At 46.4% G+C, this 17,639-nt stretch overlaps 1 protein-coding gene across 8 annotated transcripts in view; it reads right to left on the bottom strand.

Moving 5' to 3' along the window:
- Positions 1-17,639, bottom strand: part of Obsc (Obscurin) — a 220,812-nt gene that overhangs the window by 108,183 nt on the left and 94,990 nt on the right. For 7 of the 8 annotated variants that reach the window (XM_075676117.1, XM_075676126.1, XM_075676164.1 and 4 more), the window contains exons 4-11: positions 9,206-9,324; positions 7,743-7,883; positions 5,337-5,507; positions 3,953-4,022; positions 3,758-3,850; positions 3,562-3,654; positions 1,938-2,102; positions 266-403 (exon numbers count right to left, since the gene is read on the bottom strand). In XM_075676117.1, coding sequence (XP_075532232.1) covers positions 266-403; positions 1,938-2,102; positions 3,562-3,654; positions 3,758-3,850; positions 3,953-4,022; positions 5,337-5,507; positions 7,743-7,883; positions 9,206-9,324 — 990 coding nt within the window. The remainder of the gene's footprint in view (positions 1-265; positions 404-1,937; positions 2,103-3,561; positions 3,655-3,757; positions 3,851-3,952; positions 4,023-5,336; positions 5,508-7,742; positions 7,884-9,205; positions 9,325-17,639) is intronic. The other variant, XM_075676137.1, reaches the window with a different exon arrangement.

Raw genomic sequence — 17,639 nt, 5'->3', positions numbered from 1 at the left:
TACTGTGACATCATCTAGGAAGGCCGGTGTCCGTTGAAAACGCGCTTTCGAGAAAAGACGCTACGCTCCACCCACGATACCCTGCTGAAATTAATGCACACCCAGCCTTCCCATGTGACATCAAAACTCTAAAACCCGCAAGCCTTCTGTAATCTAGGAGACGGTGGGAGAGTGCAGGTGGTAGTTCATTTTCGCACATGTGATCTAGGGAGGGCTCTTACAGTGGACGGACGGTACGCCAGTGTCTCTCAGAGCGCGTCCTCACCTTGATCACATTCTTGACGAGGTAGATATTTCGGTTGGCTCTAATTTTCTTCACCTCAGTTATGCACAACCTTCCTTTGAAGAGGAAGAGATAACGTAGCTGTTCACGGTTTTTTGCGTCGGTAACATCAAACCAGCCCTGTACCGAAACACAATAAACATGGTTGGCGCTAGAAATTTGCGAAATGCCCCAGTAGTCTGCATACTCTGCGTTTTCATCGGCACTACGTCTGCAGCTGTGAACAGAGAAACATGTGGCTGTTTTCTACATTGCTCTTTGTTCTGACGTGACCTTCCTTTCTATGACAGAGACCTTCGCACAATGACTGTTTCGCAGAAATATTCACTACGTTGCTAGAGAGCATAAAATGGAAATGTATGGCGTTTTAGAAATATTTATCTGTCTTGTATATCTTTCGGTGTGCGTTTTTTCTAGAACATACTTTTCGAAGGCCAGAATATGCGTAAGTCGGACGTAAACAGACAAACGCTGGGAGTACCGGCTTAGTGCACAGACAATGCATAGAAGCTGAGAAGTATTTAGGCTCACATTGAAAGCTCACACGCAATACTTACCTCTGAAATTGCTTTCTGAAGGTTCTGGCTAGTACCTAATCAGGTTCAAGAATAGGCATGTAGTGGTACTGTTTATTTGTAGATTAAAAACAAGAGTGATTAGAATTAACACACCGTGCAAATGCCAAAAAAAAAATAAAGGAAAAAAAGCCGTTTTACGATGCTGAAAACACCTGAGAACGAATCTTTTTCGGTAATGTATATAGGACTGTTTAGGTTGAGTTAGAAGCCGGTTTTGCCACAAAAACTTCGCAAAAGACACTATGTAAGGAAAGCATTAGCAGGAGTGCCCATTCTTATAGCAAATATTGAAATTATACTGTTAGGTGCATGAATAATTTCGTTGAGCTGCAGCAGAGTTTAGCATGCAGAACATGAATAAAGTTGGAGCAAAATTATGGCATAAGAAAGCGTAGATGAGACAGATGCATCAACTTGCGTGCGGAGCGTGATGCTACGGCAAAACAAGTCACAACTATTTTGCTTTATGTCACTCATTATACTTCACATTTGAATCACATGGCTTAGAGGTTAGTTATCACTTTTTCCGCAAGAACCGCGACAGCTGTATACGTATCTTTAGGTGGCCGCTGCTAGTGAACGAGTGCGCCTCACACAAGATCCCCTAGAGCCTATCGGCGTTTGGAAATATCACAAAGATAATTTTGAAGTGCTGCCTGTTATGTTGACTATAATGATGCTTTAAACGCGGGAAGATGCTTCTATATGATGGAAAAGCAAGCGTCAATGGCAGTTTCGGTTACGTGTCCGTAATCTGATACAGTCACGGCATTTATGAGGACTAGCGTGACAGCATGGTGACCTGCAGTGAAGGCGCGACAACTACGGTGGACGAAAAGGGAACACACACACACTCGGTGGCGCCCTGTGTGTGTTCCCTCTTCGTCCACCATCGGTGTCGCGCCTTCACTTGAGATCATGCTCAACCAACACGCCCAACTATCCATCCTAACGTAGCATAGTGGCCTTACGACATTATTACGTAACTCATGTAAGTAACAATCTCTCACACCCGCTCTTCAGAACTGCTGACATAAAGTTAAGTGGTAATCGCTTCTTTAAGTAAAGCTACTTACGTGCTTGATGACTCTGCCCCAGTTGTGGATGTTTCCATGATAGCCTTCTATAGCGTTTATGTATTGAAGGTCTGAAGCCCGCTGAGGAATTGCCTGCATAAAATCTAGTGCCCGCTGAAGGTCTGAGTAATCTTCGTGCAGGCGCGCTGTGTACTTGATCAGTTCCTGGTGGAATGCAAAAGTAATTAAATGATGTGGTTCCAAACCTGTGGGTGGACATTTTACAAACGTACGCTCTGTTGTTGTTTTGTTATGCCACCAGGCTAAAAAGCAAAAACAAAAGTTATTGCTAAGTTTCATTAGTCCATAGGCTTTGAGGTCTGAAGCCTTAGGACTTCCACATGAAAGGAAAGAATTGTAAGATAATAAGTATTACAGGTTATCGCTGTCTCTGTCTTTCCAGTGCGTTTGACATAATTCTTTCCATTGGGGCTTGTTAAGTTTTACCCGTATTACCCTACCTGGTACTTGTTTGCAGGTTGTGTACCAGAAAGACGCAAAATAAGTTATTACCGACGTTATGGCTCGTGTTAATATAGGTGACAGTTTCATTTCATTATTACATTTTTTTTTTTACTTTCGTCGTCTACTTAGGAAACGCAGGAAATGTAACATCTGAATCTCGGCTGTGCGGTCCTCACTTTTCATTAACAACAGTACTATAGGCTGTGCGTTATTTGTTCTTTTACTGTATTTCAGGTACATTCTTCTGAATTTTTGACTATTACGCGCGAGCATCGACCGCACACTCAGTCAGCGCTTTGCAACGGGGATAATCTGTGAGACAGTAGTAGTACGCGCAGGAACATACAGCACTCTTCAGTCAATGCATCGCATGCTACGCAGTTTCCTTCAGGACAACACATTCCTTACCAAACAAGAAGATTCGTGACGTTACTATATGTGATTACGCTCGCACTAGAGAGTGCTTTCTTTCTGCACCTGCGCGCACAGTTGCCAGTCTCGCAGAATATCGTCGTCTTAAGGCGTTGATATAGCGTCTGGTCGACGCTCACGCGATATAGGTAAATATGCGTGCGGCTGTATATACTCTTTCCTTAAGGGTGAACTGGAAATAACGCCACTCGCTGGTACCACATCACAGACACGTTCTGCAGCGTTTATACCTTAGCCTATGCCCCTCAATCGAGGGAGGCCAATGCGGGCCACGAGTTCCGCTTGTATACCTAAATTCATTAAACTTTTTAATAGGCTAGTCTGCTTGCTCACTTTTCATTACCGCACACGCGCATAAAATAAATAAAGCTTAGGTGCAAAATTCAAAAGGTTGGAGAACTGCCTACCACCTGTGTTATAGCGTGAGCCACGGGGAAGTGGTCAGCACAGGCACCGCACTATATTTAAGCAGACGCGCAAAACACTAAAGGTTCGTCAGCTTCAGCCCGTCGCCCGCCTGCTCTCACAGTGCATAATAGCCCTACAGAACTTCACACAGTGTCCTAAGTATGCACCTGGCTACACGTTACGGCTTTACTGAATAAGCCTCATTCGGACACGTATGAAGCGAACGCAAAAAGGTGATTAACCACCCAGGAAGAGAGGCAAAACCTATTTGAAATCAAGACATTAAGGTCAGAATTGCCAACTTTTTGCCAGAACTTACTTTCAGCAGCAGTTGGTAGTCGTTGATGCGCTGGATAGGGAGCTTTAAATGATCGGATAGAGTCTTATCATCGCTTATCCTGGCACTGAAATCCTGGAAAAGAAATCCAATACCGAAAATAGAAGGGTATTATCCTAGATGTACGCAAACACTTCCCCATCGATACGGCTCGCCGCTTCGGCTGGAGCACACTTACGTCAAAGTACTCTTTAAGAGGTCCAGACGCCAGCAGCTCTTGCGCACGCGGGAAGTCTTCGCAATATTTGACGTGCTTATCGAAGTCGCGCTCCTGAAGAAAAAAAGAGAGATCGCGTATACACCAAGGGATTGCGCAAAACTTAAACTGGAATTCGACACTACTTAATAATAATAAGTATTATAGGATTTTTACCAGCCTCAAAAATGTAACGCCCAGTTTGGCAGGCTCGCTTGCGTTGAACTGTACGCCTTTAATCAATTCCCTGAAAAGATTTAAAAAATAAAGCAGAACAAATCAAATTTTAAGCTATAACAACCGACTCCCTTGTTTCATATCACTCAGAGTAAGAGGAAAAATATCATATTTTCTGGTATCATTGAAAGCGGGCTAAGCTGATTCTTGGTATGTTTCGTTCAGAAAGGTACGTAAATATACTCTACTGTTGCCCATGAGGTACTAGATTATTGCTTTCCCTTAATTTAGTGTCGCCTAAAAGTGTGTAGTGAAACTTTTGCTTCAATTATAGGAGAGAGAGAGAGAGTGAGAGAGAGGTGAGCTTCAAGTGGGTCATTGTCCGGGCCGTCGTCAGTGGTAGCACGTCAGGTGCTGCGTTGAGGAGATTTGTGCGGTTTTCAACTCAGATCCAGTTACGAGGAGCCAGAGAAGTTAAACGACACACATTGTCTAACGACACACATTGTCTATTCACAAAATTAAACAAACGCTTTAATACAAACAATTTCCTAGGAACAAACGCAGGTAAGAACAATAACTTGATCTTTTCTTCGCGTGCAGTTCAAAGAGACGTTCAAGGAAAGTATTAACTTCAGTTTAATTCGTAGAGTGCACCTCTGCAACACCAAAGAATATTCGTAGTTTAGGCTAGTGAAATACCACAGGATACTCTTGCGCTGGGAGTCTGGCGTTCCTCGAAGCGATGTAAAGGCAGCTTCGCCGGAATCTCACCTACCTTCCACAGGAAAGGGGCCGTGGTAAATGGATGGTCGCTCTCTCTCCTTGAACGAGTGCGAACGACGCAGTGCTTTACATTCGATGCCTACACTTATAAAGACGCGTGGTGAGGGCTTTTTGAATTTGCTGCCTCCTCTACCGTTACGTCATGAATTGCAGCAATATCTGGCAGCAGATAGTTAATTGCAGACTAATAATAATAAGAAGCGCTAGTTAGCATTCTTTAATCTGCAGTATTTTTACAACTTTTTCGCACAGAGTCGAGTGCTCAAATATGTATAAAGGCACCGTGACATCGGTCACGTCACAATGAGATTTCCGGAGTGGCAATATTGGCGCGGAATTCAAAACGGCAAGTTTGACGTTAACCTATTTATTATTATTAACCCATTCTTTCTCCACTGAACAGATGCGGTGATATCTCTCAAAGTCTAAAAGCATAACCTGATCTACTGATTTATTTAATGTCCATTTTAGAAAAAAAAAAAAAGCTCGTTACTCGTATTTATGACTGCTTAGGTGTGCAGTTTTCAGCTCTAAATGGCTCATCTGGGCCAAAAGTACATTGGCATACACAACACTACGAAAAGAGCAGGTTACTCACGTGTTATGAAAGTCACATATGTCTTTAAAGTTGCTGAACAGGACGTCCTTCTGGTCTCTCAGCTCTTTTGGCATGACTGGGTTTTCCATTTCTTTCAAATAATTATTTACAACACGCTGCATGTCCCTTGAGAAGTCCTCTTCCGTTTCAACGAGTTCCTTCACAACCGCCCTGAAGATGTGAGGGAACATTGAAATCACCGCCTAAACTGAATGCAACATCAATTAGAAGTGGTTCCAGGTAAATACCGATTATCCCGCATATGATGCCTCGCAATAGACATGCATGCGCAACAGTGAGCAACATATACGTTAAAATAAATTTGTCAGGTACGCCCTTCCAATTCCACACTCTATTATAATAGCAGCTGCGCTAAGCCTGTCACCTCCATATGCGCTATATGTGTGCATTGCTAGCGCTTGTGTCGCTTGCACGATAGTCTGGCACAGGTTGACGACACCCGACTACTTGCACGCCGCCACTCACAGCGCTCAGACCCTGATGTGCGTGTCGCCAAGGAATCGTGCCCCACACCAACGTCTGCCCGTGCTTTGGCCCGCCGCCCAATGTCCCTATTGCTCAGGATACGCACCGGATGCACTAATGTAGCACGCCGCCTTCCCCGTCAAGTACATGTGCCGAGCCCATCGCGGCCGGCTTGTAAACACTACGGCGAAACACTTGAGCGTTTGCGTTTAGAATGCTCAATTTTCAACAGGTGTCGCTCTGTGCTGCTGAGCAACTCCCAGCAACGTGACTTTTTTTGAACTATGCTAAATGATCTTTTTTATCTTTAGAAACGTCGTGCTTTAACCCGATCGATACGAGGCTCTCGCAGAGCTCTACTAGAATTCTTCTCAAGTACGGGACTCGAATCTCGTCTATTGTGCTCATATTTGTACTCTGTGTTGTATGTTAGGTGTTGTGGTGTGACTTACTTTTCTTTTTTCCCGTTTTTATCTCCTTCCTTCTCATTCTTTTCTTCTTTTTGCCTCCGCTTAAAGCGGGATGACGTGGTGCCCCTTTTAGAAGGCAACACCTATAGCCCGCTTGTCTTCTTTATATTATGAATAAGAATAATAACGCACAGCGTAAACTGTTTAGATAATGCTTGTTGTGTGTTGTGCGAACGCTGCTTGCAGCCGCACCCTTTTCTTATTTCTGTTATACTTGATATGTCTCGCTGTTGTTGTTACCTTATATAGATATGTGACTTGCGTTTGTGTGTCTGGTAGGTGTCGATATTATTTTATGGTTAGCTTGTTTTTCTTCATTAATATAGCCTGAGTAAAACATTTGGGATTTCGGTATAGCCGCATTAAAGAGGCCTACCTTCCTTCCTGTTCTTGTATATTTTGAGTAATAAAAAAATTAATAAATGGCTTTGCGAATCCTCGTCTGGAAGTCAACTTGACTATTTTCTTTTTTAGATTTCTATATACTCTATCGCCTTTGTGCAATACGTAATCGTCGAACATATTCCTCTTGAAACTAAATTCTGACAATATTGCCTCCCCCCCCGCCCCTCGTACGAAAGAAAAACAAGAAAATAAAAGCTTAAAACAGGGGCGTCTGGCGAAGGAGCGACAAAAGTCCGCACAAATTTTTGTACGATTGTTTCAGAGAATTCTGGGCTAGTATTTAAATAATAAATTTTGGGGTTTTACGCGCCAAAGCCACTTTCTAATTATGAGGCACGCCGTAGTGGGGGACTGCGGAAATTTCGACCACGTGGGGTTCTTTAACATGCACCTAAATCTAAGTACACGGGTGTTTTCGCCCCCACAGAAATGCGGCCGCCATGGCCGGGATTCGATTTCGCGACCTCGTGCTCAGCAGCCCAACACCATAGCCACTGAGCAACCACGGCGGGTGGGCTAGTATTCACAAAAAGTACTTACGCAGAGCTGTTCCTAAGATCCCAGATACCCGTTAATAGCGATAATGGGCTTATCGCTAGCGCATGCTCTCCCGTGTACAAAAGGAAATAAGAAAAAAAAATTGCCGAGTTGGTGCTGGTTCATGGTTACGGGTGGGGCTTGTCCTGCGTAATTTTTTTTTTCGCCGTCCTCGTCGTTTACGCTGCCCGTGTAGTTGAACGGAAATATCCCGCAGAAGCTCGGTGATCACTGGGAATTGCATGATTATATAAATGGCGTGTCGTGTGCACTTTACTGAACGTTTGGTGTTCTGTAAAGTGCATAGAGCGCCGGGACGCCGTGTTACATAAGCGCAGGTTGAAAAAAAAAAAAGCAGAGTAAGAAGGAACATGTAAACTGACAGATGACGTCGGGTGCTATAACGCGACTGTGACTTCATGTCAGATCGCTTTTATCCAGTGTGAAAACGATAGTTGACCAAAGAAAAGAAAGAAAAGAGAAGTCCGTTGGGCAGCGAGATTCTTACTCTCTTTTCGCGAACGACTCCCGATCCTTAGGAGCGACATGTTCTTCGACCACAGCGCCTTCTTTCTTCTCCAGGTAACAGCAGGGGACCCAACCTTCCTGAGAGATCCCAGTTCGACTCGATCTGGTCCGGACGCGCCACCTGCATAAGGAAGTCGCCTGTGAGTGTTTCTTCGGGTGCCATTAAAAAAGAAAAGAAGGGCAAGTTAACAGCGGTTCCCAAAACATCCCATCGCATTCACCTCAACCGCAAACGTTGCACGGAGGCGCGTAAAGCCGCAACTGCATGGAAGCATGCAATTTGTCTGTACGATTTAACAAATCTTGTTGCTGAGCTGGTTGGTTCGCGTTTTAAAAAAACAGAGGTTACGGCGCTAAGCAGACGAGGACGAAGTGAGACACAAACGACACATACGGGCGCCCGTATGTGTCGTTTGTGTCTCACTTCGTCCTCGTCTTCTTGGCGCCGTAACCTTTGTTTTTAAATTTATCTGTAAGATGCTGCAGTTATTCCCGCTAACAACTTGCATGTTCGTTAGCTGAAGCCTACTTTATGGCGAATGAGCATGTTTTATTGATTGCTTTGCATATTTTGAATGAAGATTGTTTATTGCAGCTTACTTAATATTCCCTTGCCCATTATTCCAAGTGCGGAGCTTAATATCCTTCGGAATTCAAGCAATAATGCGCCACGCTACAGTAGCAAGAATTCTAGTCGTGTTTCTTACGTTTCTCCAGCGTGCCTTTTATCTCTTGCAGCAAAAGCGCACGCCATCAGGCATGTCTATGTAGTTGTAAGCGCGCATGCACGTTATTTAATATGCAAAGTTTATCATCCCGTACTTATTTAGTGACGCATCGTTTTAGTTGGCCTATACAGAGTTTTCCACGCGACAGTGATATTTCGTAAGCCACATAGGTAGCATTGCGCACGTCGCTCGGCATTCATGTTGCGGCAGCGCTTAGTGATGTTTGTGGAAATAAGAAAAGACATTGCCCTTTTGTCGAAATAAGATACGTACCGCTGGCTGCATTGATTCTAGGAGTCCTTATTATCGCATTGATTTTGGCTTGTCTCTTGCCCCCCGCTATCCGTGCAAAGTATTTCCTCTGCTACTTATCGCATCCCCCCCCCACCCCCCCAACCATCTTGATATAAAAAAAATCTAGCTTTAACTTCCAACGTTTGCTTACAAGTGCTACTAGTTCTTAAAAAGAAATGGTGTACGGCAGTCCTGCCTCCTTTCTTTATTGCATGTAGCCAGGATTCTGAAAATTTGTGATTTTTGAATAAGTGTGCGCAGTTATCGTGCGATGTTTTTACTCGAAAACGCGCGCACGCTACATATATGGCCGCATTAGCTGGCATGATCCTCGCTTGATTCGCGTTGCAAAGCAGCAGGTGGGCAAATAAAACAAAAATGCACCTCGCTGTAAACTTTTCTGCGAGAACCTCCGACTTACTTTCTAGGTTTCGAAGTGTCTATTACTTCCACTTCTTGTCCTTCTTTTAGCGGAAGCCCTTCGTCGTCACTTGACAGGGGCTTGTAGTCGAGGATGGCCTCGTAGATTCCACCAATTACCTGCAGCAAAAATAAAGAACAGACCACGTGATTGATTTTTCGTGCGTCTTAGATTGATGCAAAACGCATGTGCAGAACTGTTTGGCCAGCTCTATCGAATAGTCAGGATAGGACATTCCTGCGTGGAAGATATGTCCATGGACGGGTACAAGCGCGAATTCTACTCAATTTTCGTGTTTTCATAAATATCATACGTTGCGATGCTTACCATCACGAATGCCAAAGCATGCCAGGAAGCGTATGTGGCTGACATGTCTTATACGCTCGGCAGTGCCGCGCAGCCGTTGTGTCAAGAAAGCACTGCGCTTGCGTACGCAATAAAATACGGGTGCATGTGCAAAAGCAATGAACGCCCTGTGAACGTCCACATTAGACCTGTTTTACTAATGCGCCTGCATTCGCAGGCCTAAGCGTGTTGCGCCAGGTACTGAAGCTGTCTAGCGCACATATTTAGTATAAGTGACCCCCGACATTTCAGTTGGATTCGCACCACGGGCCGGAGTGCCGATTTAGTCCGCTGACGAGCGGGACATGGCTCCGCTGCAACGAATCGCGCCACTAGGGGCTCGTCCGTGGGGTGCTTGCAGTTCACCCTACACTACATCAAACCTCTCCTGAAAGAATCACTCACTCCCCGAGCACGCATCTCCTCCAGGACCTTGCCCAGCATGTTCGTAACGTGCTGGGAGAGACCTCGTAGGTAATGTCAATATCAAAACAAGAGCTCCAGATTAGGGGCTGCATTGTGATGAAATGTATTCGCTCTCTCTTCTGTGCGGCGCAATTCAGCGGCCCTGAGCCACGTCAAGCTCGTCCGTAGAATTCGGTCCGTCGTGCAAATCCAGCTTAAGAGTAAAGCGTTTCAACGCTGGCCATGCGCTTAACCCACATTCTGGCTTTGGGATTCAGTTAAGTGCCCGCTTCTGCACCAGCTGTACCGCAAGCTTACGCAGACAAGAAATTAAATGTTTTGATGCTTCCAATAACGATCTAAATGTAATTGCCATACCAGGCCAACAGACGTTGAATACACTGAACTCACTGAGAAAATGACTATATTTATCGAACTCTATTGTTCTTGATAACAATTACCGTATGAGGTAGCCAAAATATTCCTAATGAAGGAAAAGGGGAGAAAATACAACCTCGCTGCCGGTGGGAGCCGATGCCCCAATCTCCCGATGACGCGTATGGCGCGCAAACATTTCAGATACGACGACGCGGCTGTCCATTCCCTTGGGTACTTATGCACCCATACGAGATTAATTGTGCCCACAGGGTTTTCACGGTAGTCTGCGTGGCCCGCGTCCCTTATCCAAGCCGTTTTATCCCTCAAGAAAGCTTAGTATCGACTGCGGAACATTTGTACTAAGCTTCACCTGTGAGAAGCAGAAGCCAGGGGTTTCATTTCCATGACTTTCCGTACCCGCCGTGGTTGCTTAGTGGATATGGTGTTGGGCTGCTAAGCACGAGGTCGCGGGATTGAACCCCGGCCGCGGTGGCCGAATTTCGATGGGGGCGAAATGTGAAAACACCCGTGTAGTTAGATTTAGGTGCACGTTAGAGAACCCCAGGTTGTCGAAATTTCCGGAGTCCCCCACTACGGCGTGCCTCATAATCAGAAAGTTGTTTTGGCACGTAAAACCCCCTAATTCAATGACCTTCCGCACGCGAGGCGGACACTTAACTACGAGACCTTGGCTGCCGTGTCTTAATTAGCAGCTTCAAGTGGCCTCGTTTTGACCGGTCACCATTTTACGGATGTGATTCACGGCTCTGTAGCCTTGGATGTTATTTCTCACTATACAGCATCATGAAATAAATGAAGTAAAGGCAATAAATGAAGTAAGGAAACGGAGGGAACATTTATCATGCAGCTGTAGAAACAATTCCAGTTAGCTGTAGCCTGCACGAGGGGTGAACGCATGTAATGAGCGTCCACAACGAGCGGATGGAAGAAGGAGCCAGAGTCAAATGTTGGAGGCTTCGCCTTGTGTTCCTCACGGCAAAATGCGCTTAATTTGGCAGGCTACCATTTTGAGGAGTGTGATTCACGACTCGGGGCGTCATCGCCTCGAAGGTTTTATACGCCAGAGCATCTTGAGCGCACATCAACGAGCCAGGAACTGCGGGCGAGCGCTTCAGGCGGGAGAGTGCGTGGTGTCTGCTGCGTTACGGTTTGACGGCAGGCTCACCGAGGGAGTGAGTGCCATTTGCACGGAGCGTGCTGTTCGTACGGGCCCCTGCGGGCGCCATCCGTGAAACCGCACACGGAGCGGGATGCGCACTCAGCCCGCGAGCAAGGGCGGAATGCAGACTGTCGCGGACAAAGGCACGCGCCTGGAAAAGGCGCGGGCTTCCTCGCGACGCTCGCCGCGTCCTGGGGACTGGTGCCAGTGCGAGGCAGGAGAACGGAGACAAGCCGGTTTTCTGGCATAAATCCAGGTTCTGCGCCCGGCGTTCTGTGTTCCTCGCTTTATTGCGAGAGGAAAACATTGGCTGTAGCGAGTTAGCAAGGTGGCCTGGTACGGTCCAGGTGTCAGCTTCAAATAATTGTTTGGGCGCCGCCGCTCGGTATGAGAACACCCATCTCGGAGCCTGCCCGGTCTTTCTTCCTTGTTTTTGAATGACGCAACCCTTTGGGGCGCATGGCGCTGCGCGCAGAGGGTAAACAACTTAACGAAGGTTTCACAGAGCGTATTTTTGTCTGTCCCGCGGCACTGCCGCTGAAGGTGTGCCATTGTATTGGGGCTAGCACAAAAGTACTCGTTGTATTCTATCTCTACCAAATATGACGACAGTTGCTGGTTACAATATTGCCGGTTGTTAAAGTAAATTTAAAATGTTTATGTAATATATAACACGACGTTAAAGTATATTTCTTAAGCTAGTTGTATCTTGTTAAGACGCCAGCCTGGAGAAAAACGTTCCATTTCGTTCTTCTATTTTGTGTTTGTAAATGCAAGCATCTCAGAATAATCTCAGAGACTATGTCAGTACAACTCCAGTGAACATGAGTTATTGCATTGGCTAATACAGAGCACCCTTAGTTGCCGGGAAAGAAATGTCAACACGTCTAAATAATTAAACTGATTTATTCGAAAATTGACAAGGACCTCGCGTATGACACACAAACAATGCGGAAAGTTTGTACAATGAAAGCAGAGGTGCGAAACAGCGAGTCGGCATTAAAAGCGAAGAGAGAATCATCGAGCGACATATTAAAGCGTCCCGGGCTGAATGCCTCATTGGCGGCTCTCTGCTTGGTTCTAGAAGCGAAGTGTGTGAATTTCACCGGCACGTCACTAGCATCCGCCGCAAGCTGCGCACAAAACCGTTCCCTTCATGGTCTCGTCTAATCGCCGCCTGCTCCGTTGTGGCTCGTGAAGCCATCGTCTTTGGCGCTGACAAGCGGAGGCACCTCGTCGTCTTGCTGGGAACCCTTGTGACCGGCGACGCCGTTGCACTTCGGCATGTCGCAGATGACCACTGCGTTCGGAGAACTGGGCACATCCTCTTGCGCAATGCCGCTGTTTACACTGGCCTCCGTGCCTCGACGCTTACTCAAGGCGTCCCAGTCGCTCCAGTCGAACGGCTCGTCGTCCTTGTACTCTCTCCAATCACCGGTGTCGACGAAGCGGCTCTTGCGGTTTCGGACATTTTCGTAGTACGTGGCCAAGTCGAGCTGCTCGACGTAAGTGTGGAAGATGCCGTAAGCTTCCATTTTGGCAAGAAACTCTTCCTGGCTTTCGATAATGCCGAGAACGTCGCGTATGCGTCTCACGTGCGGTTTCTCCAAGCCTTGAATGAATTGCTCCACAACGTGGTCACTGGTTGTCGACTCGCCAATTTCAGGGACAGCAAAATTTTTCATCACACCCCTATTCTCAAACCTTTCTTCAAGCTCCTTTATCTCTCGGTTCTTGATTACTTTGAGACTCGCTGGAAAGATGTCTCCCTTCTTTCCAATGATGAAAAGGCCGATCTTTTTATCGTTAGTGCGGACAGTGGAGATGCCGCCAGGTATCATGATTTCAACCTCAGGGAGGACAAGAAACTCCATAAAATCCTTGTCGTCCCTGGTGAGCTCGCAAAGCATATCCTCTTGGACCGACAAGTTCGTGCCCAAAATGGGGTAGATGTACGTGTCGCCAAGCAGGGCCTGGTACTTACGGGAGATCTTGTTGTGGAAGTCATACTCGGTCAGCAGTGTCATCTTGCCGTCGTCCGTGATGTACGGGAATATGTGCTTGTAGTCGGCGAACACTTCACTGTTGGCCGTGATCCTGCAGCCGCTGCTCATCGAAGTCCTGCGTTTGGGGATGAAGGGTACGTAGTGGTGCACCGACAAGTCCACGCCGGACACTCTGCGCACATTGCTGCTGCGCCGCTGCTGCAGCTTCTTCTTGGTCTCTTCGTCCAGTTCCACGCTCATGGTGGTCCGGGGACACCGGGGCGAGGGTGAGGTGAAGAGGGCTGGCGGCGACACGAACACGGCTACCTCCGGCTAGACCCTGCTCGTGAATGCAGCGTTCGAAGCGACAAAACACGAGGCTGCCTCATATAGTGTGAACGCGCCGTGAAAGCACAAGCAAATCATGGGAGGCGCCGGGCCCCCGCGAGGCGTGCGCTCCGTCTCGACCAATCGGAGCCGGGAAGGAGCTCTGGCGCAGATGGACGCTCTCCAAAGCTCAAGAATTCAGACGGGCCTCGCGACAAACAGGGAATACTGGTCTCAAGTCCCTAGGCTGCTCCTCCCTAGATTTTTACAATCTTGTTTCGGCGCACCCTATTGGCCCGCGCTACGGGGATTAAATTTAGCTCCACCGCATCTCTGGTTCTGGTGCAAAAAAGAACAACGACAAATTGGATCTCGCCAGCTTACTCACCCCGCGGGACAAACAGCGCGAGATAGCAATTCTTATTCGGCCAAATTTAACCGTCCTCCAAACGAGGCTGGGCTCCGACGGGGTGCCTCCCCTCCGCAACCATCTATCGCCGCTGCATCAGCCTTGAAAACTCGGAAGAAGCATTCCTCAGATGCCGTTAGTTCCACTCATCCGCCATTCTTCAAATAGAACGGGCCGTCTAGCGCTGCTTACATGGCACGCTGTCGACGATCGGCTCCATTTTTCACGCGCCCTAACTCGCGCTCAAGCTAATTAGGCCCGCGCAGCGCCACTTAGGTATTTTTTACCGCACAAGGGGCTCGCTTCTCACGACCAGCATACATTCTAGCACTATGGTCACAGGCGAGATGCTTGTGTTACACGTGCGAAGGAAGTAAAACCTGCTGGCCCCTCAGGGCCGCTGCCTAGTCGGTCCACGAAACGCGGCTGTCCCGGTAGTTACAGTGCCGCCAGTAGAAACGTTGTCGGTGATAATTCCACGAACATGTCAAACTGAATGGACACGTGTGGTTGTGCTGGCAAAAAAGAAAGAAAAAGGTGCAGTGCATATGCCTCATTAAAAGAAAAGCTTGCTAGCGTTAATGAAATGTATCCTACTGTTAGGCATGTGTTTCTGATTACCTTAATGTGGAAAAAAAAGGTAAGCATAGAAGCCGCGGCTTGAACCTATATATTGAAACACAATAGTATGCAAACACAGTTAGTATGGTTTTGAAGCTTAAACTTCACTTTTAAACGGGTATCTGACGAAGGCCCCGAGTTTGTTGAAAAGTATCGTACGTTTTATTGGTGCATTTTATCCTTTACAAAATTCTTGCAGGGTGATAGTAAGCATTCGTAGTTCGTTACTGCTGTGGGATTTATTTGTCTGAATACGTTTGGCATTGAATTCCCTGTTGCGACAGTTTGGTAACGAGAAATGAAACACTTTATTCTTGATACTGCACTTCTACAATTCACAACGTGGACACCTCCGAAAATTTGCCAGAACACGAGCTGTTGACCCTCACTTGTTGACTTTAAGTATATCCTACATCCGTAGCACTTGATGGCATCTTTCTGCAGGGGCATCGTGTTCCTTCTTGCAAAGATATCACTCACCGAATGTGAGAAGCAGTCATTTTAACTTGGCATCCTTTGACAACGCCTTTCACAGAGCGGCGACAAATTGAAAAGAAATCCGGCTTCCATGTGATAAAAGGCCGTTTCTGCCATTCGGCCACGATCCAGCGTAAGGTGCCATGATAGACGGCATGCCGAATTGCCAAACAAGCACGGTAACCACCGCGTATACACGCAAGGCATTATTCCTGGCTCTTGTCCCAGCGGCACTCTGTCTGAGGCGCCGCTTCACACCTCGATGCGTGAGCTTGGCACAGGGTGGGTGCCACTTTATTTAGCATACTGCAAGGGGAGCGTTTTTCAGCCCAGAACTTCAGGCAGCACAATTATCACCGCGCCGACCTGCCCTTGACAGTGCACAGGGCAGTCCGGTGCAAAGGGAGCGGCGCCTAATTGGTGCTGCGCAAACGGATTGTGTACACAGTCCTTGTGACGATGACTTCTCTCCACGGTTTCTCTCTCGCTTTAATTAAATGCATTTAAGGAGTTGCTGGCGCCTGCTGGATGCGCTAGCTACTCCCTTGATAGACGTCTAATTAAAAAAGAAAAGAGGTGACAACATTCGACGGGCAATAAAGCGAGAGTGGCATTAAAAAGCATATCAGGAGGAGATCCCGTGATGAATTCATGAACCTTCGTATTCACAAAGTGCGTTATCGCGTATTTGCCGCACTACAACATAACCTAGCCAGTGTGGTTAAAAATAATGAGAAAAAGAGTAGCAGTAGTCTTGTTTGAAAAGCAGGAGTGCTGTGACGTATCCAAGTATAATTATACAAAATGTGCAGATCTAGCACATCATTGAGCACAAAGCATCACTGTGAGTAAAGTAAGTACTTCTGTATAAGTATAGGATATGTGTAGTTATTCTAAATGGAGTAAACACACGTTGAACCAAGGGATAAAAAGTAAAAAAGTCCAGCATAATCTGAATCTGCAATCTTATATTTACAATTAAACAAGATTCCAATTTTCTTCAAGAACCTGTATTTGTGCGCGCTCAGCCTGTCTTTATGATTTGGCCACGCGTACATGAGTTGCTCCAATGACAGTAGTCTTCTATCCTGAACTTAAAAATTTTGTTTTGGTTTCTTTCCTTTTTAATAACTTTTGGTGACCGGCAAGAAACTCGACGTTTTATGGGAGAATCCACTTCGTTCAAGTCGAGGCAGAACAAAACGAAATTGATGCACAACGATAGGTGCATAGAGTGCGATAAGTTCGCAAGAGAAGCGACAAAGGTGAAAATATTATTCAGTCTATCTACTTTAAATTTCGCTTCCTTTAAGTGCACGCTGCTCAAGAAAAGAGCATATGGCGGCCAAGTCATCAACTGCGCATATATAACTTGTTAGTTATCGGATAAAATATCAGTTGACCGACGGTCAAATTGCAACATATATGGTGAGAATTTATATCTGCGATAAGAGCGCTTCTGTTTCATTTGAAAAGCTAAAAATAGTTTTCCAGGGACAGCCTGAACCAAGGATATCCCTTTCACTCGGAATTGTCGATCATTTGTCACACGTGTCGAAACTGCTCAGCTTGTGGCCGAATCTGACTTTGTGCCATTCGTCGTCCCTCATATTGCCGTCTTAAGCTCTCCAGACCCCCGGGGGGCTTGAAGGATTGAATTTCTCATGCTTCAGAGGCTCGAGACCCGGATCATACAGTATATGACCAAGTACAAAGACTCGGCGACAGATTTCGTCACGCACCGAGCGAACTCCGCACTTTGCACAAATGCTGTACTTAGCGCGCCTCTTCCGCTTGCAACAGATCGTTCGGCGTCTTAAGAAACGTGACGATACCAACTTTTCGAATGCTGCCACAGCAAAATATGCCACGGATATGTTGGGCGCTTTAAAATTTCCCATCCACACATTGTCTGAAGAAAGTTGTGCGACCATTTCTCAAAAGAACAATAGCAGATTTTTCTCTGGAAGTCGCACAGGTATGATAATAGCTTCAGTATTATCCCAGCGATGCTGTAGCTGAATTGGTCAACCAAAAAGATAACTTGCGTCTTCTTGTTTGGATAGGAAAGTAACGGAGCAAAACACTCTTCAATATAATGATTCTCGTCTGTGGCGCTACAGACGGCAAGATATCATGCAACTGTTTCCTGGATGCTGTTTATGCTGAACTGGCATAGCGGTCTGGATGGAGCGTTTGCTTAATCAGCGTAAATAGTTGTTTCACCGGAAAGATAATGGGGATAATTATTACCTTGATTATACAACGTGAAAAAACAAACTAGCTGGACCTGCTTATCTCGTCTGC

This window comes from Dermacentor variabilis, chromosome 1 (assembly GCF_050947875.1).
Source record: "Dermacentor variabilis isolate Ectoservices chromosome 1, ASM5094787v1, whole genome shotgun sequence".
NCBI classification, from domain to species: domain Eukaryota; kingdom Metazoa; phylum Arthropoda; class Arachnida; order Ixodida; family Ixodidae; genus Dermacentor; species Dermacentor variabilis.
This window is presented reverse-complemented; position numbering and strand designations above follow the sequence as displayed.